Source organism: Poecile atricapillus, chromosome 1 (genome assembly GCF_030490865.1).
Source record: "Poecile atricapillus isolate bPoeAtr1 chromosome 1, bPoeAtr1.hap1, whole genome shotgun sequence".
In the NCBI taxonomy this organism is placed as follows: Eukaryota; Metazoa; Chordata; class Aves; order Passeriformes; family Paridae; genus Poecile; species Poecile atricapillus.
The window spans coordinates 165,066,293-165,086,267 of record NC_081249.1 but is presented as its reverse complement, the minus strand read 5'-3'; the positions used below and the strand labels follow the sequence as shown (position 1 = coordinate 165,086,267).

Below are 19,975 nucleotides of genomic sequence, written 5' to 3'. Positions count from 1 at the left end.
GTCTGGATGAAAAAGAAACAAACACAGGATTTTTCTGGAGTTTATTTTCCTCTGTAATTTTCTGAGAGAGAGGTTTGTGGAAGTCAGTGTTTCTGCTCCACTTATAAGGCATATTTTACCAGCTGCATGGGTCAGGTGCTGCCTTTTAACCTGCTTTGATAGACCTGTGTTGTATTTGATGAGCAAGGTTCAGGCTGTGCCTTCTGGATATTCTGTCCACCTGTATCCAACACTGGTGTAACACATCTTTGAGCAGGTACACACATCAGCATGACAAGACAACTGCAGCTAAGGTGGGAACCAGGAAAGAGATACAGCCCGCACTGTTACCTCTGCAAGTATCTCTGCTTTTCCTGGCACCCAAAGGGTAATCACTGACTGTGGTTCTTCTCAGGGCTTGTTCCCTGTCTGCAGCCTGGACCCTGCAGAAGGTGCAATGCTTTCCCTGCAGCCACCAGTGAGAACTGGGTACCACATGGTCTCTGCCCTAGACAGTCTCTCTAGGAAGGCAAGTAGCCCAGTATAATGCCCTGCTGCTTTTTACTGAAGAATAGTGCACATACTTCTAAGGAAGTTACTGCACTTCATTTTCTTACTAGCATCTTTCATAAATTCTTCAAAAAAAGCCTCACAGTATCCAAGGATACATAATTTTGGATGAAGAGGTATTGAAAAAAATGTTTTATATCACTTCCTGGAGGTCCCAATCTGGTGATTTTCTTAATATGTGTATTCTTATGTATGTATTTAAAAATAAATAATAAAGATTAAATGACTACAAAATTAAAAAAAAATTAAACCACAAACAAACATCAACAATAAAAATTAATCAGAAGTGAGAGTATTTCCAGTAGTCCTAATAAATTTGACACCAACCATTCATATTTCTTAATACTGCAGAGGGTATTCAGCCTCTGGCCTCTCTTCCAGGAGACTGTGTTCAGCCAGGTGTGCTGCCTGACCTTTGACATCCTCCAAGCAGCACGGTTAGCCTGCAAAGGACAGTTCTCTGCTTGTGGCAGCCTTTCATGACCATATCCAAGAATTTCCTTTTTTTTTTTTTTTTTTTTTTTTTTTTTTTTTTTTTTTCTTTTCTGCATGCCTCCTCAGAAATTCAGAGACATTTCTTAACCCTGCAGATAATTTTAGATCTCTGACCTGCCAGAGGCCCTGGCAAAGAAAGGGCTCTGCCGTTTGGTAGCCTGTTGTACCTGAAGAGCCCTTTGCCTGTGTTTGGAATGAGGAGTTATTTTTGATAATGTTTCTGATGTTAGCCATGGGTTCTCCTGGAGCATTTCCAGGTTTTCTAAATGTTCTTTTGTCTTCTCCCTGTTTTAGTTTGTTTTATTTTTTCTATTTTTTTTCCTGTGCTTATATCACTCTGCTTTCCACCAGGTTGGAAATGGAGAACACATCTTGGAGTTCCCTGCACAAGATTCCTGTTTCCAGTCTCACTCTCCGGCTGTCTTCAGAGCACTGTTGCCCATTGCAGAGCAGAAGGGAGCGCTGGTTGGGTGCTGCTCTGGCCATGTAGTGCCACTGGTGTCCCTACAGCTGCATGGCAGAGCACTGCATCAGGTGAGTTATGCACCAGTTTAGAGCCCGACTTGGTAACAGTTTTTGTTTCCAGCTTCAATGGTGTAATTTGTATTTATCTTTGTTTTTAAAAGTAATATGTTTCAGTTTGAGTGAGACAGTTTAATGCATATCCCACAGTGTAGCTTTCACTCCTGTGGGAGTAGGGGTAGTGGTGTGAGTTAGCAGGAGGTCAGCTTTTTCATCTGCTACACCCTTCCTGAATGACCTCTGGCAAGCCCTTCAGTCTGTTTATGCCCCAGTCTGTCAGGCTGTGCAGAAGAGAGGAAGCACTGCCCCCCTCACAGCCCTTGCTCTTTCACAGTGAGAGAAGATACTTCTTTGTGCAGAGATCTCCTTCTGCCTGTGTTTGGATGTAATGGTCTGATCATGAGCTCTAGAAACAACTGACTGTAACTGATACTAATAACAACACTAACACTCTGTGTACTTTTCAATACGCCTGCATGAGGCAACATCTGTGTGTGTTTAGATAAGCTGGAAGCAGCTGGATTTGGCCTCTGCACCGGCTGCTGTGATCACAGTGCAGGTTCTCTGCTGGTCAGTGTGTGTGCCGGTGGGGATGGCTGGGAACACCACTGCATGCACTTTGCAATCTCTATACTCAGTGCCTGCTTTTGGCACTCTCATCTCTCACTTATGAGTGAGTGGGTGAGGGAGGAGAGGGCTGGGCGGGGCTGACTCCTTCACCGATGAACCATAAGGAGCACAGGAGCTGAAACACAATCTCCTCCTCCTTTCCTGCACTGTTTCACGGACAGCGTTGCTCACAGCTGGGAGGAGGACAGCCTCACCAGCAGCCTGAGAAGGAGTGAGGAGAAGGGAAGTTTTGTGCTCTTCACATTGGAGGCAAAACTTCTTTGCATAAACTCTGCTAACGGGTGAGTTTGATTTTTATCTATTCATTCTTGAAAGCAAGTTAGTTTTCTGTCACTGAGCAGGTCTCACCCCTGGAGAGGTGGTAAGTCAGTTTTCTAGCTGAGTTGTTAAAGCAAAACTGCAAGGTGCTCCAAGGACTCAACCAAAGCAATGTGTCCAAAAAATTCACAACTTGAAAATTAATTTCCTTGGCAAAGTTCCTGCTGGCAGGAACTTTGAATAAAGGTTTTCTCAAAAACACTTTCTTGAGTTCCAGTTAGACACAAGGAGAGCTGAATGTTCAAGTTGTACTGATGAAAGGAAATTGTTAAGAAAAACTGAGAAACTGTTTGTTGTTTGCAGCAAGGAATCAGAGCAGTTGCCTGTAGATAAGTTCCTGGAGTCATTTTCAGAGAACTTACTAGTATTGTGTAAATTGAATAGATAGTAGATATTTTGAAGGACTAGTAAATGACTTAAATACTTTATTTCCCCTGAGAACACAAACTAAAGCAACATCTAACATGAAACTGCTAAACCACACACCTTTGATGTATGGGTGCTCTGTGTACACCTATATAGTTTTGTCTTTGTATCTCAAGTGTATGTCATTACTATACTTTCCAAACACTAAGCCGCTTTTCTTGCTGCTATTCAGAATCTGGCTTGGAAAACTTGAAATGTGAGGATTTGTTTAGAGAAATGAAATCCATCAGGTGAGAAATTAATCTTTTTTTTCAATAGAATAAAAACCTTTTGTTCATTATTGTGACTTGTCCTTATTGAGAACGCTTTTCCTGTTCTTGTCAGTCTTTGTAAAGAAACAATAATAAAAGCAATTCACTGAGTGATGCTTTCTTCTTTTGTGTGTTGCATGGGGAGGGAAGCTGAGAAATAGAGAATTTAGAAGAATATAACAGCTTGTCCTGTCCTTTTCTGTTCAAAACAAGTGCAGATATTTATTAATAAAAATATAAGGAAACTTTACAGTAAAGTAAGTAAAAATGGCTGCATGTAGGCTCATAAGACGTGACAGTGTCACTGTGAGCATTATGGGACTTTCTGAGCAGTCTGTTAGTCAGTACCCACTGTGACTTTTTCCACATTAGCACCCTGTATTCACTCGGGTCCCAGAAGAGCATAGTGTCTAACCACTTCTTCTTTCAAGTTTTCTTTAATCAAGAAGCCAGTAAAAGGTAGTCAGTCCTGTGTATTTAACACCCACTCTTTCATTTCTTCTTTGAGGAAACAAAATTTTCTACTGTCCTTGCCCCATCCTTCCTGTCTCCCCATCTTACTGCTGCTATGTTGTTCCCCCATATCAGGCTGTTCCTGCATATGCACTTGTAAAGGCTTTCTGTTGGATGAGTAAAGAGGCCTAAGAGTGCTGTTTCCAGCTTATTTTACACTCGGTGCTTTACAGCTGTAGGTAAGATGATAACATGGAAAGTACATCCCCAAAGTTTTAGAGGCCTTTACAGGGTCTAGGAAGAATACTGTAAGAAAATGCTGAGTTTATAGGATCAGACAAGTTATTCTGTGACAGCAGAGGTGAAAAGGTCTATATCACAGCATTGTGATTTGAATATCACAGTTTTAAATGAAGAAAGATTTGGTGGTTCCAATAACTCATTAAAAATCTTATGTCATTTGAGACCTTAAGTGAGAGGCATTTATTTCACTTTGTGGTTAGTGGACAAAAATTTACCCCTTTGTTCTGGATCTGAGGACTGTAAGCAATCTTGCAGCATCAGGAAAAGAGGGAAGTGGGATATGGAGAGAGGGGAGAGAGGGGAGGAAAGTGAGTCTCTGCAAAGCTAGGTACACACAGGTGTCATTGTACTGGATGTCATTGATTAGGGTGAGCCTGAGGCTGCTTGTGAAGCCAGACAGACAGGAAGCTTAGCTGTGGCCAAGCAGAGTTGAACAGGGCCAGGTGTTCAAAGATGGGAACATTAATGTAAATTTTCCTCAGCTAACCAGCCTTGTGGATGGTGTCACTCAGATTAACCAGCTGATGCTCTAAATGCAAGTTTTCTAGGCATTGCAGTGAACAGTGCATGGAGAAGAAAATTTCTTGCCTTCCAGTTTTTCTAGTCCTGACCTGAGGGTGCCCTGGGGCTTCACTTCTGAGGGCTGCATTGTGTCAGTGTGGTGGTAAATAAAGAAAGTCATGTCCACTCATAAGAATATTTTCACAACTTAGTAATTATTTTTAAGGGAAGAACTGTGGAAAGAGAAGTCCAGACGTGGCAGCCTTGTGAGACTCATTACCTTATAATTAGCTGATCGTCTTCTCTAATGCTTGTTTTTCCTATAAAGCTTATTCTGAGTGGCTTTTATTGCTTGTTATGCATTATTCTGCCAGCTGAAGCATTTCTAGAACTGCTGACCCTGACAGCTGGTGGCAATTGTTTATGAAAAGACACAGAACAGCTTGAATGTTTAGAAGAAACTGACCAATAATTTTAACTAAAGGTATTAGTAAGCAACAGCAGCTAAGAAAAACGTTGCAGTTTACTCTCTAAGGGGTACATCCACTGTAGTACTTTTTCACCATTAGAAGCACCATTCTGAACTCTGTTAATAGCGTAGGAAAATAAAAGCTTTTTAGGCATTTTTAATCTGGAAGCTGTAGCTAATTTATCTGAAAAAAAGTAGATAATAGGTTAAGAACCTTGTTAGAGGGAGAGTAAGAAACAGGCTCTCCTGAAAGTATATACCCTGTTCTTCTCCATGGAGCCCTCTTGCCAGAAATTGTTTCTGTGGCAACAAACTTCTTTCCAGCTGGGTTGTCTTGGAGTTCGATCTGGGATTGCTTAGGCTCAGATCTGTCACCATGCCAGAATCAAATAGAAATGCAAAACTGATCTGACCTACATGTAACAGAGAGGACACTGCTGCTGGTACTGTTGCTACACGGGAGCTGTCCTGACATTCTCCACTCAGAAATTGCTGCAGACAACTATTGCTGCTAGGATGAGCCTGCACTTCTGTTTCTGAATATCGTTGCTTTATTCAGCAAGGTTTCAAGCTTCATTCTGTTATGTTGTGTCCTATGGGCCAGCAGTAAAAGACACAAAGCTTTGAAGGGAGGTTGAGTTGCCAACAGAAGAAAGGGAGATAAATAACAAATGAGTTACAAAAGCAAATGTAATTGAACTATCAAAGTTCAGTCGCTTTAATGACACCTGAATGAAATACTAAAATTTCAGTAGGGAAGAATAAAAATGTTTCAGAGATCTCTTGGTTTGGCTTTCTTGTAACTCAATATTTTAGTAACCATTAGAATGCTACCATTTTATATCTGGAAACATTTAATCTTCCATCTGCCAAGGAAGGAGAGTTTTTACTCTGTGATGGATAATGATTTAGTGTCTACTCATATCTAATTAGAGGGTGTAATTGGTTTATCTTCCATATTTAAGAACTGTTCAGATATAGCTTTCAAAACAGCAATTGTTTTTTAAGCTTATAAGAGGCTTAAAATAAAATCCCTAAGTCTAGCTTATCAGAACATTATTATTTGGAATTTGAACTTATATCCAAATTTCAGAGCTAGTTTTACACCTCCACCCCAAAGCAGGACCTGGATTTATGAACAGCTCTCAATTTGGAATCTCACATCTCCTGTGCCAGCTTTTCCATCTCAAGAGCTCATCAGAACTCCCCTGTAACAAGTGTTTGATTCTCCCTTTTCTCTAGTCAGAAGCATGTTTGGAAGTGTGAATGGTTTACAGCAAGGTTGTTGCTTTTGCTGTGAATTTCTTCTATACCATTAAAGAAGGGGAGTTTTGCATTTCTGTGAGGTCATGCCTCTCCAACTATTTTTCTCAGTTTTCACATTGAACCTCTTTTATCCAGAAATGGAAAATCAGGAAATGGAAATGTAAGCAAACCTGCAGTTACAGATGCCAACACTTTAAATAAAGTGATTAATCCACTGGGAACAAGGTTGTTGGAGTCCTGTACCGTCAAGTGAAAAAAAAAGGACTGACATTTTCAATAGTCATTTAGGGAGCAAGAACAGCAATGAGGGAAAGAGCATAGAGGAAAACCTTCTGCAAGGCACACTGCTTCTCGTGAGAACACTGAGAAATAACAATGGAAGAACATTTCTTCCATGTGAATATTGACTCAGTTTTACAGGAAACTTGGTTAATCTCCAGAAGGGAAACTGAAAAAAAGGATGACTTTTAATTAATGATAGCAATAAGGAATAGTTTAATAGAACTATGTTTCTACCAATCAGATGGGGACTATTTGAAGATGTGCACAAATACATATGCATTATGCACCCCATACACCACTCCTCCAATTCTGTATCCAAGAAAGAAATACAGAACAAGAGCCAAAAAAGTCTCAATTGAACCTAAAAGGAAATGAGCATAGCTAAACAGAAGTGTGTGGAAGGGCAGATGGTGTGCTAGACTAGAAAGAATTGGATCTAGAACAGAAACATTTCTGAAGTGCACAATGGTGATCCGTGTAAGCCGGAAACACAAACACAGTACAAAGGCACAAAAGATTTTAGAGTTTTGGATGGCAACAGTGCACACAGTGTTAGGTGCTTCAGTTGAACAGACTCCTATCCCATGGATAATTTATTCTCTCTGATTAAGATAGATCCAAACAGACAAAAAATCAAAGTCAAAAAAAAATGAGAAATGGAAGGGAAAACTCTTCAAATATTACAAACAGTTTTTCACTTTACCATGTCTTAAAACTTTTGCAATACAAAATGAATCATATACTGAATCACATATGCAGAAAATGGCATTTTAAAAAGAGATTACATTACTGAATGTATCATTATTTGCTGATACATGAAATAATGAAAATGCTAACTTTCTCCTTAAACAGGAGATCTGCTCAATCTTTTTAGACATGCCAGAGATTCAACCACATTTCAGTTAGACCTAGCAAGCAAAATTTTTCTCTCAGACAGCCTTTGCTGGTTGTCAAGTGTTATTAGTCAAACATTGGCTATAGGTGTCCCAAGCTTGTCAGCAGCACTGCGGAATAAGTCCTGTCCATTGAGCTATCAGTAAACAAGAAGAAAAAATTGTGTAGATGAGTGTTTGGTCGCTTTCCAAATGACTTTTAGTTAATGAGATAGTTCTGTTTAGAGGGTATGATGTGCTGATCCTTGGGTTCGAAGTGGCATTGCAAAAGATGTAAGCAGAAAGATAATTTGGTCCCTGGTTCGTTCTCTAACTTGTCATTTTTTAAACAAGTTTTCCCTTGAGTGAAACTGGGGAAGCTTGGCAGAAGGGACTGCCTTGCATGTACCCTGGCATTCCGTACCCTTTCTGCGTGAGCATGTGGATACAGGGAGCAAGTTGTTCTCAATACACTCCTTGGCTCCAGAGCCATGAACATCTGGCTGAAGGTAGAGGCTCACAGAGAGTGCTTAGCTCAGCCTTGGTGCGCACTGCCCAGGATGAGGTGCGCTGCACAGGACGGGGTTCTGGCAGTGTGCTACTGCCCACAGTATGTAAATGGATGATAGCTCATGCTCAGGCAGCAGAGAAATCTGTGTGTGACTCCCATGGCTCCCTCTGGGTAGCCACTCTGTGAAGCAGGGGCTGTGTGTCAGTCCTGGGGTTACAGGAACATTTGTAATCCGAGAAAGGCAAAAGTCATTGAAATACAAGACAGATATGAGTTAAACCTGAAGTCACTGACTTCAATGCAAGATATCTGGCATTGCCTGATATCACTGTGCTGTTGTCAGAGGGGTCTGCAGCATCAAAAGAGGCAATAATACAGAGTTCAGGAAAATGAATCAGAAGGATGATTTTCCCCAAGGCTGTAGATAGTAAAATGAATCAGAATTAATTTAACTCAGAAGGGTGAAGTTCCTATTTCTCAATCCTAGGCTACAACACAATTGTTCCAGTTGTTCCAGTTAGTAATATTGTATGTTGATCATGGCTTATGTGGCTCCTAATAAGCAAGACCTGTGTAATCTTGGCATTTCTTGTATTGCCCTGTTCAATGAGGATCAGTGTACAAGTTTGGAATTATAAGCAGTTCTTTTGTCTATGACTGATCATTACTTGCCTGCTGCTTCTTCAGTAGAGACAGGATGGGTTTTTTTGGCTTTTGTGTCAAGGAGGATTGTGGAGGAGAGGGACATTGACTTGGTTGAGGTTTTAGTTCAGGGGAAAGGAAGATTTGGAGATTTTTCTCTGAATAACAGAGTTTTAAGATGTCTGCAGGAAGTGGTGTGATGTGTATTTCCCCACCCGCCATTCTGTATTCCAGCAAGTCATACACAAAGCATCAACATGTGTCCAGTGGGTAGGAACTAGTCACAGTAACGCAGCAGTGAAATACTTGGAGGGTCATGTCGTCTACTTGGTTGATCTTTAACAGCAGGAAGTGAGGGGCAAACGAAGGTCATTTTTTAATGCTTTGAGGCAGCTATGGCATGACTAATTTCAGCTGTGATTCAGCTCCCCGATACTACTTGGACTTCTTGCCTGAAATTACACATTGCATGAACTTCTTATTACCATAAATAGGGATTTTCCAAAGTATTTTTTTTTTCAGCACTTTCTTGTACTCAACCAGTTGCTCAAACCTCATATGAGGTAAAAAGGCCCTAATCTTAGATAAAGAATAAGGAGTAGTGTGAGATAGAATGAGTAATGTGAGGTAACAGGCAGATGTATTTGCCAAGCTGCTGTCCATGATATCTGGGAAGCTGTGGCAGTTAGAAGTCCCAGATGACAGGAAAAATGGAAACATTGTACCCATCTTTTAAAATTATAGAAATGCGGACCCTGGGTCCTACCCACCTGTTAGCATCACCTCTGTGCCTGGGGAAGATCATGGAACAGATCCTTCTAGGCACTCTGCTGGGGCACATCAAGGACAGGAAGGTGATTTGGCACAGCCAGCAGAGCTTTACCAAGGGCAAGTCCTGCCTCATCAGCCTATGGCCTTCTGTGATGGAGTGACTGCATCAGTGGGTAAGGAAAGGGTCACAGATGTCATTTATCTGGGCTCCTGTAGAGCCTTTGACATTGTCCCCCTCAACATCCTTCTCTCTAAATCGGAAAGAAATGGATTTGGTGGGAGGATTCTTAGGCAAATAAGAAAATGGTGGAACAGTTGTATGCAGAGGGTCATGGTAAATGGTACAGAGTCCAAATGGACCTCAGTGACAAGTGGTGTCCCTCAGGGATCTGTACTGGGACCAGTGATATTCAGCATTTTCATTAATGACACAGATGAAGGAATTGAGTGCAGCCTCAGCAGATTTGTAGATGAGACCAAAGAGAGGAGGGACACACCTAAAGGATGGGATGCCATCCAGAGGGACCTGGCCAAGCTCATGGGAATCTCATGAGGTAACAAGATCAAGTGGAAGGCACTGCACCCGGGTTGGGGCAATCCCTGGTTTCAACACAGGCTGAGGGATGAATAGATTAGAGCTCAGCTGGGGAAGACCTGAGGGTGCTGGTGGATGAGAGGCTGGACATGCTTGGACCCCAGAGAGCCAAATGTGTCCTGGGCTGCATCCAAAGCAGCGTGGGCAGCAGGGCAAGGGAGGGGATTCTGCCCCTCCACTTCCCACCTGCAGTGCTGCATCCAGCTCTGGGGTCCTCAGCGCAGGAAGGACATTGACCTACTGGAGTGAGTCCAGGGGATGTCTCCACAGTGATCAGAGGGATGGGGCACCTCTCCTATGAGCAAAGGCTGAGAGAATTGGGATTTTCCAGCCCAGAAAAGAGGGGTCTCCAGGGTGACCTAATTGCTGCCTTGCAGTACCTGGGAGCCTAAAAGAAAGATGGTGGGAGACTTTTTACAAGGGCATGTGGTGATAGGACAAGGAGGAATGGCTTCAAACTAAAATATTTATATTAGATGTTAGAAGGAAATTCTTTACTGTGAGGGTATTGAGGCACTGGCGCAGATTGCCCAGATAAGCTGTGGATGCCCCATCCCTAAAAGTGTTCAAGGCCAAGCTGGATGGGGCTTTGAGCATCCTGGTCTGGTGGAAGGTGTTCCTGCCCGTGGTTGGAACAAGATGATTTTTAAGGTTCCTTCCACCCCAAACCATTCTATGATTCTATGATATAGGACTAACTGTGCTAATTATCCCACCTGCCTCCCTTGCTCTTCATCTCCAGTTGTCTTTTATATGTGCAGGCATAACAAAGACATCCAAAGTCATAAAAACCTGAAATAGAAAGGTATAGAAACAGACCATGGAGTTCCCAGAATATCAAAAGATGAAACAAATTGAATGATTTACTCAAGACTGTAAAAAATTGCATGTCCCTGTTAGGAAAAAATGGGCATTGATGACTAATTAGTCTTTTGTTTATGTAGATTCTGAAAAAAACGTTGCCGACTTCCTTCTTTGACAATAGGTTTATAAGACGAGTCATCTGATAATGACTAAAGTTATTTGTAATTTACAGTACAGTTTTACAGTTCCCTTCAACTGAAACAGACAAACAGAGCAATAATTATTGTACTCAGAGGTTCACATTAGAAAAACCCACTTGCAATTTACAAACACTGAATGGATTGTGTATAGATGTAAATTACTTTAGTTTAGAAGCTCAATTTGACTCCTCTTTTTCACAAAATAAAGTGTTATGTCTGTTTTACCCCAATTTGTCATAATTTCTTAAACATTACCAGCAATAATTTACAAATTGCAGTAATTAAATCTCCTGGAGTGCAGGTAGTTTTTAAAAATATCTGTTAGCCTTTGCTGATCTATTCTCCTCTATGCCCCCATCCTATTGTTAAAAAATATTTTGTTAGATGCTGGTTAAAAAATTCTAGTTCTAAAGATTGGAATGAAAAATAACAGGAAATATTTAAACTATCTTTATATAAATAAAAATATTTATATACCATATAAACACATGTTATATAAATTCTATATTATAAAAATAAATATATATATTTGTGTTTGTACTTCATATGTCTTTCTTTTCCTTTACTTATCTTGTGTTAATAGAAATATCTCTCATTACCTTTCATGGCTCTTTCTACCTGATACCCCTCTAGAATCAGAATGGTCTGGTTTGGAAGGGTCCTTTAAAGACCATCTAGTCCAACTCTCCTGCAATGAGCAGGGGCATCTTCAACTAGACCAGGCTGCTCAGAGCTCCATCAAACCTGATCCTGAATGTTTCCAGGGATGGGGCATCCATCACCTCTCTGGGCAACCTGGGCTGGTGTTTTATCACCCTCATCATAAAAATATTAATCCTTGTATGTAGTCTGACTCCACCCTCTTGTAGTTTAAAACCATTGTCCCTTATCCTGTTGCTAGAAGTCCTATTAAAAAGTGTGTCCTCATGTGTCCTGGGGTGACTGTGATGCTAAATTGTATCCCCATTTTTCTGCCTAGCCCAGAAATAGGTTTTGTAATTTGGTATTGTTCATTTTTGTGCTGTGTGGTGTTTTGCCTGTTAAATAAACAGTTTTTTCCCACTTCTCTTGGAGAAATCTCTTCCCAAACCGGTTGTGGGGGAAGGGGTCATGTGGGTTTGCTTCCTGGAGAGAGGCCCATTGGAGGTTTTCTCCCAGATTTGCCCTAAACCAGGACACCATGTTTCTTTTAAGTTCCCTTTAGGTACTGAAAGGCGGCAACAAGGTCTTCTGAGAGCCTTCTCTTCTCCAGACTGAACTGCTCCAACTTTCTTATCCTTTCCTCATAGGACAGGTGCTCCACCCCTCTTGTCATTTCTGTGAGCTTCCTCCTCTGGACCTGCTCCAACAGGTCCATCTTTTACATCATAATTCTTCTGATTAAACCCAAATATCATTGTGACATTTCTTCATCTTCAGTGGTGCACCCAAATTTCTACTTTCTACTTTTTTTTCCCCTCAAACTTACTCTGAGGGTATTATCCCTTTCCTGCCCTTTTTATGTGGTTCAACCTGTCCCTAGTCTCTTCTGCTGCTCATCGCTTCCCTGTGTTCTTATCTGACCTTATGCTTCCAGGCTTTGTGAAACAGGATCAAACAATCTGACAAACCTGCAGGTGTTGAAGGAAGCTTAGCATGTGAATTTAAGGGCTGGTGTTTGTGTAGATAATGACCTGAATCAAATCCTAAACTGAAACCACCCTGGGTTTCTGATTCCGGACAGTTCAAGTCCTGCAATGGCAGCCGAGTGACTCAGGCCTGTCTGCACTGTATGACAGGTGCAAGGAGAGATTAAATAGCAAGAGACCATGCAGGCACACGAGCATGCTACACTCCCGGTTAATGGAAGTGGGTGCTTTGTGGATGAGACAAGCTGGGTGCACAGTGGCTGCAAATTCCAGCAAGGAAGTCCTTTGGTACAGTGCCATTTGTCTCTGCCAAAAAAACATGTAGGCCTAGTTTCAGACAGATTTCATAAAATGAAAATTGTAGCAGTGTTCACTGAAACTGAAAAGTGCCACCTGTGCTCCATGCTGCTACTTGGTCCAAGGCGCAGAGGCTGTTGGTGCCAGTGGCTCTGGCTGCTTCCTGTGCCATTGCCAGCAGGCAGCTCTTAACACTGAGCTGCCACATGGTTCATAGTGCAGGGCAAGTCATGTGTTTGTCAACAACTGAGGCACAAAGGATTTGGGAAAGAAAAGAACTGATGTTGAACTCTCCAGTGAGTAATAAAGTTGGGTTGTTTAAATCATGAAAAGTAAGGCTTTCTGAAGCTCTGGGATCCTTGGCTTTATTTTTAATCCAGGAATAAGAGAATTGTTTGGAGCTCATGTAGATGGAGATAGTCTCTAATTTATTGCCAAGACTTAGGCTTAGATGTGTATCATCTAAAAGATGTGGGCATATAGGAGAGAGAAGTTTTGCCTGGAAATGACTGCAGGCTCGTGATACTGAAGGTGTTACATAAACTATGATGAAAAAAAAAGTTACACGGCTGCTATATCCATATTAAAACTGTCTAAAAGAAATGTCTGTGTGTTCTTGTTCATAACTGCTTTCAGCTTTATGATTGTCTGCACCCCAGATGTTTTTCATAGAGCAACTGTTTAAATTTTTCTCCTCCCTCTATCCAGACAGGGCCAAAAAGTAATGGGGGAGCTCTTTGTCTTTTTTCTTCTATACCCTGCATCACCTTTCCTCCATTTTCCACTTTTTCAGACAGCTTGTAGAATATTGTGCCACGTGTTCTTAACAGAGTGGGCTCTTCCATAACCATTTGTTTAAACCTTCTAGTGCAGTCTCTTGATACTAGGTTTGTTCAAAAAAATCCTACAGTTTCACTCCCTGGATGGTGCAGAGCTATATTTAGTGTACCTGGTGCTGGGGAAAAGTTAAACTGTCTCTGGATTTCCATTTGGCTGCTGAGGCTGTCCCTAGCCAGGCATGAGTGCTCAAAGGGTACAAAGGCAGCCCAGAGCCCACACACCGAGGGAAGGAAACTGAAACAAGGGAAGAATTTCATGGCTCACTGTTGCCACTGACCAGAGCAGCAGTATAAGACAGAAGTTGCAGAAGAATCTGGATCGCTCTTTTTCATCCCCATCTTTGAAACTGGGGAGGGTTTTTTAGCACAAAGCAAAGAGATTTGTTACAGCCAGCCTTCTCTTCCTGGCCCTTCAAAGAGCTCACTCCAGCATTTACTCCAGAAGCAGGAAATGTTGCTGAAATCATAAGTGTATATTATATTAGCATAATATTATATCAATAAGACTTTTGATGCCTCCTTCACATGCTGCATTCTGGAAAGATTTTTAAACTAAGCATAAATGATTACTTACTAAAGAGAATCATATTCTCTGTACGTAAACATAAGTTGATAAAAACATTTAGAATTCTTAGAGGAAAAAAATATTTTTTAAAAACACTGTGGCTGTAGAGTACATCTGCTTTTCCTCATACTGTGATCCATAGTGACTCACTGGGTAGCACTGAATGAAACTCAGTGCTAGACATATAAAGATAATTATGAATTTTCAAAACTGTCAACAGCTTTTGAATTACTGTTTGGCCTTACTGACAGGAGCTGGACACTGGCTGGGCACTTTGCTGGTTGATATGATGATAGCTCTCAGATTTTAGGCATTTTAGAGAATAACTGAAGTGTGCCAATCATCCTGTGCAGACAAACCCTTACATGTAAAAGTCACCAAATCATTATACAAAAATGCTATGAAACACAAACTCAGGCCTGGAGGTGGGCTGGGGCAAGAAGATTATCAAACCTGCCTCAGCACTGCCCTTGTTCTCAGGTGGAAGAGATATGTGATGGTTATGAAGCCTTGGAGAACCCAGATGTTTTTACAGGGGAGCTAATGGCCCCTAGCTGTCAGTGTTTGGGAAAATTTGTACATAATTTTAGTGATTGATTTCTGCTGTACATGTCAGCACTGCTAACATTGTCACATTTATTCCAGGGGAGGGTTATGACAATCTCCTGGAGCAAACTTCAAACTGAGCCACAGGTACCTGCTAAATGCTTTAGCAGCATTTCTCCTGCTGAGCTTAATATATGAGTTGTAACTATCGTGACACTCACAGTGGAGAGTGTGAGACTCTTAAACTCCAAAGGAGCTGCTTGAGACTGAGAGATGGAGGAGAACAGAGGGCTAGACTTGAGCAGTTTTTCACACAAGTTGCGTTGGACAGTGGAGTTAAAAGTTTTGAGGGAGATGAACTTATCTTGGCCTGTTGTTTCATGACTGAGAATTTCTGAGCTCCTAAGGATATTTCCACCAAAACCAGGGCTGATGCTCTCTCTGTTGGAAAGAAAAAGTAAAGCGATGAAAACACCATCCCAATTCTTATTTGTATGTGTTTGCCGTGAATTCTGTGGGGCTGTGGTGATTGAAGCTAAAAAATGAAATTCTCTGAAGGTCTGATCGCTTATTTCAGCCAGGCAATTATTTTCTGGCTTAAAGCAAGTGATTTTGTTTTCAGTTTCTACAGGAGTAAAGCCTATCACTATTAAATAAAAAACCAAAACCAAAGCATGTATTAAAAAATTATTTGACAGTAACATCCTCAAATGCTAAAGCTGGCAGTAATTTTACTGTAGTGTAGTTATGTTTTTGTAAGGGTTGCCTTGGAAGAAATTTTATCTTCCTAGATGGGACAGAAGACAATGACAAAAATGCAAATTAACATTGCAAACAGCAATGAAAAGCAGCAAGGCTTTATCTTATCTGTCTTTTGAATCCATAGCATCTGAAGCTGTGAAAAGAGTACACAAATTGTTAACCTTACAAAGGTATACCAAACATCCCTGAATTTTCTGAGGAGAGATTGAAAGAAATAGTCCTGCTGTTCTGCACCACCAGGTTAAAAATGCATTCCCTTCACACTAGGCACAGTTTGCCCTGCTGATCTCCAATGCTGAGCATGCTAAATGCGTATTTCATTGTTTAGTTGAGGGTTTCATCACTGTGAGCTGGATCCAGGCTTGATCTAGTAGAACTGAGTGCTAACCCATCATCAACAGTGTTTTTTGTGTATTAAATAACAATAGTATAGTTCAGTACAGCATAGCAATGGCTTCTATGGGTATGTGTTTGGATTATACCAGATTCTTCAGGTGAAAACCATTACATTCATACTCAGTGAAGATGAAAAGGAAAGATACAAATGCATAAGTCATAAATGTGTGGGTCTGGGAGTTGATGGCAAATAAGGAATTTTTAATAGCATATCCTGTAGAACTGACATCATGGCGATGCACTGTACCAGAGTTTCACTCTGTCCCTCCAACAGAGGAAGACAGCTTGCTTTCAGGATTGTTTTTACAAGTAACTGTAAGAAAAATTGCTAAAAATTCCCATTTTTTTATCATCCTGCTGAATTGAACGGCATATTACATGGTATCTTGTATATAAACAGAAATTCAGGAAATAGAAATTAATATTCAAGAGTTTTGTTCACCCTACATCCTCTAAGGAAGTCTGTGTGGACTGCTGGTTTACCAGAGACACCTTTTTCATCACAGACAAATCTGATTACTGCTTTTCTGACCCATCTGTAAACCAGAGATGATATTTCTTCCATTTAAATACCTCCAAAGCTAAAACAACAAATATTTGTAATTTGCTTTGTGATTCTGGATCACATAATTTTCTGGCACTTTTCTGTTATATATGAGGAGTTACGTGAATCTCGATTTCCCAGACAGGATTTATCAAAGACTCAGGGCTAGGAAAAGGCAGTTTTCTGAAAAGTGTACTATATATTTAACAATTGTATCCCTTCTAAAGATTTCCTTGTGTTTTAACTTCAGGTTATTAACATCCTGCAGCAAGTCATCACTTCAGCCTAAAGATTTGTGGAAGAAATAAACTCTACATGAAAACTGAATGTAATTAAGTGTTACATTCGGGACCCTGATGAGTGATACACAGCGAGAAGTAGAAGATGGCAAATTTCACAGAGAATGTGACTGAGAAGTGCAATATTAATCATGATATCCACGAGACATTATCCCCTGTGGTGTACATATTTGTGTTTATATTAGGCTTGCCAGCTAACTGCCTGTCACTGTACTATGGGTATTTACAGATCAAAGCTAAAAATGAATTAGGTATCTACCTTTGCAATTTGACTATAGCAGACCTGCTGTACATATTTTCTTTGCCTTTTTGGCTTCAGTATGCTTTACAGCATGACAACTGGACCTATGATGAGCTGCTGTGCAAAGTTTGTGGCATCATCCTGTATGAGAATATCTACATCAGCGTGGGCTTCCTGTGCTGCATCTCCATCGATCGCTACCTGGCTGTAGTGCATCCCTTTCGGTTTCAGCGCTTTCGGACCATGAAGGCTGCTGCCATTGTGAGCATCATTATCTGGGCCAAAGAAATTATGACATGCTGCTTTGTCTTCACACACGGGGAGATCAGTATGGATGCTGAGAGCCACTTGGTGTGCTTTGAGCATTACCCCATCAAGAAATGGGAGCACAATGTCAATTACTACCGCTTCTCTGCTGGCTTCCTTTTCCCCTTCTTTCTGCTGGCCTTTTCCTACTGTGGGATTTTACGAGTTGTCCACAAGAGTCCCGGCACCCAAAAGAAGAAGAAAATCCAAATTAAAAGACTGGTTTCAAGCACTGTTTGCATATTTTTAGTCTGTTTTGGACCATACCACATCCTACTCGTGGTTCGTAGCTTGTTGGAGAACAACTGCTCATTTGCTGAGAAAATATTTAATGTTTATCATATTTCTCTCCTGTTAACTACTTTTAACTGTGTTGCTGACCCAGTATTGTACTGTTTTTCCAGTGAAAGCACTTACCAGAACTTTGTCAAGATGAGAGACTCTTGTCTAACGTGTTTAGGCCATCAGAGTACTGAGACGAAGGAATCCTATCCACTGAACACTACTGAACCTCCCAACAGAACACAGCATGAGCAACAGCCAGGGTTATTACAAATACCTCTTGATGGTGCTGGAATGAAGGACTGCTTCACAACTAGTGTAGACAGCCTATAGCATTAATCAAAACGACCTTAATCCTACATCTGCAGCTATGGTCATATTTATGTATCTGTCTGAATTATTCATGTACTACAACAGTGTGACCTCCCAAAAGCTTATGAGCAATGCTGGAGAGTGAAGCTGTTTCTGGAGGTGCTTGGACCCTGGCAATAGTGAGGAAAGTATGTGCTAGGTCAGTTCAGTTATAATCACACATCTGTTGTTGCGCTACCGCTTAAAACCTGCTTGTCTTGATGACTGCATTGTCTGGAATAAGCCAGTACTCATGGTGTGTAGTTCTGGTGAACTCATCTTTAGCTGCCTTCCGTTTGCCCCTGTAGCATCTAGAGCAAGGAATTCTCTACAAACTGTTATCATCTGTTGAAAAGGTATGAGACAGAAAAAATTAAATGTCCCCATATATACTTTTAAAAAGAAACCACCCAAAAAACCACTTCTGCAACATCTCTGTAACTCTCCAAAATAACAACTTCTGCCAGTTTCAAAGCCTGCAGAGACCATGCCAGAACCAGATTCCTAAAACAATCAGTCCATAGTGCGAGTCATTATGGCAGAACATGCACAAAGGGCTCAGCACCTGCTGAGACCTTCAGGCTATTATTTGACTGTTGAATCTCAGACTGTTAAACCTCATTGTAAGGCTCCGAGAGACTTCTGGAAGTATGAGACTCTGGGCTCCAAGGGGTGTCAGTAACTTGGTTTGTTGACTTGGAAGAGAACAAGAGGTTGGTAGTACCTGAGGCACTTTGATTCCATGTTCTTCTCTGAGTCACTATGTTCAAGAATATTTATTACATCTAAATTCTACTCCACCCTCCTAAGGTTTTGATTGTGTCCTTTGCAGTTTGTGTATCTTGTGTAGCACAGGCCATGCAGGCAATTAAATAACAAAGCATTTGTCAGGGAAACTGTTGAATGAATCCTGTTTAAGCTCTGTTTTTGCCCACAGATAAGAGTTTAGGGTTTGGTCATTGTCCAGTAAATACGGTATCAGATATGATGTATGAATGATCTGTGTCCTGGTTTAGACAGAAACAAAATATAGGAGTAAGTGGAGAATAATGACTTTTAAAGACGTGGGAGTTGTGCTCCACAGTATTGTTCCTACCACCACCTCCTCTCTAGGTTTTTTTGGGTTTTTGTTGCGCTAATGAATCCTGTGTGATTCTTCTTTGTGATCTGCTCATCACACCTTCTTGTACCTGTAGCTGCTACACCATGAATATTGCCTTGTCCTTTCAATTCTCTTGTTTCAGACCTTCCTCTGAACACTTCTGTCTCTGCAATCTGTAGCTAATAACTTCCAGCAGTATAATCAGTTTTGTTTCTTTGGTTTGCTTTTGAGTCAAAAGATCGTCTAAACACATGGTCTACTCCTGTTATCTGAATATGTCATAGTAACATATTGCTTGCCATCAGATTCCAAAAGGAATATATTCTAACAGTTTTCTGGAAACCACCTGGAGAATGCAATATTAGATATAATTAGTGGATGTGTTTAATAAAGAATGCTTTTATAATTTTTTTTTAATATTTTTTCACACTATGCTTGAAATAACTATCTTTTAGCTTTGGTCCACAGTTTCTATTTGTGTGACTACAGATCCTCTCCTCCTTCCTCTTGCAGAAAGGATTCATGTCCCCAGTCCCAAGAAGGGATTAGGTTTGCTTATGTTAACATTTGGTTTGTTTAATTATTTTACATTCTTTATACTTTGACCACTCAGCCGGATTAATTACTTTACAGCTGCATTTTTTTCTCCTGACTATTAGCACAGTTTAGCTTTATTTTCTCCTAATCTTTCATCTCATCTGCTGTGTGTTCCAAGGGGCTCATAAGGCAGGGACTCCCTCCTGACTGCTATAGTGCTGAGCCCGTACATTGTTGAGCACCGACTCCTCGGGCCCCCATGTCAGGCTGCAAGACCCACGTGGTTTGTTCTAGGATAAATATTTGTTGTTGTGTTTTTGCATTGCTTCTTTACAGTTCCCCGTGCTGTTTAAACTAGACAACTGGAATGCAGAGCATGCTGTACTACATGGAATTGTCATCTGAGGGATTAAGGCTCAT

General features: G+C 40.9%; 1 protein-coding gene across 1 annotated transcript; it reads left to right on the top strand.

Moving 5' to 3' along the window:
* Positions 1-2,355: 2,355 nt before the first annotated feature.
* Positions 2,356-18,201, top strand: GPR68 (G protein-coupled receptor 68). Its single transcript, XM_058856098.1, has 2 exons — positions 2,356-2,477; positions 16,688-18,201. The coding sequence occupies exon 2, from the start codon at positions 16,822-16,824 to the stop codon at positions 17,896-17,898; it is 1,077 nt and encodes a 358-aa protein (XP_058712081.1). The 5' UTR covers positions 2,356-2,477; positions 16,688-16,821; the 3' UTR covers positions 17,899-18,201.
* The last annotated feature ends 1,774 nt before the right edge of the window (positions 18,202-19,975 follow it).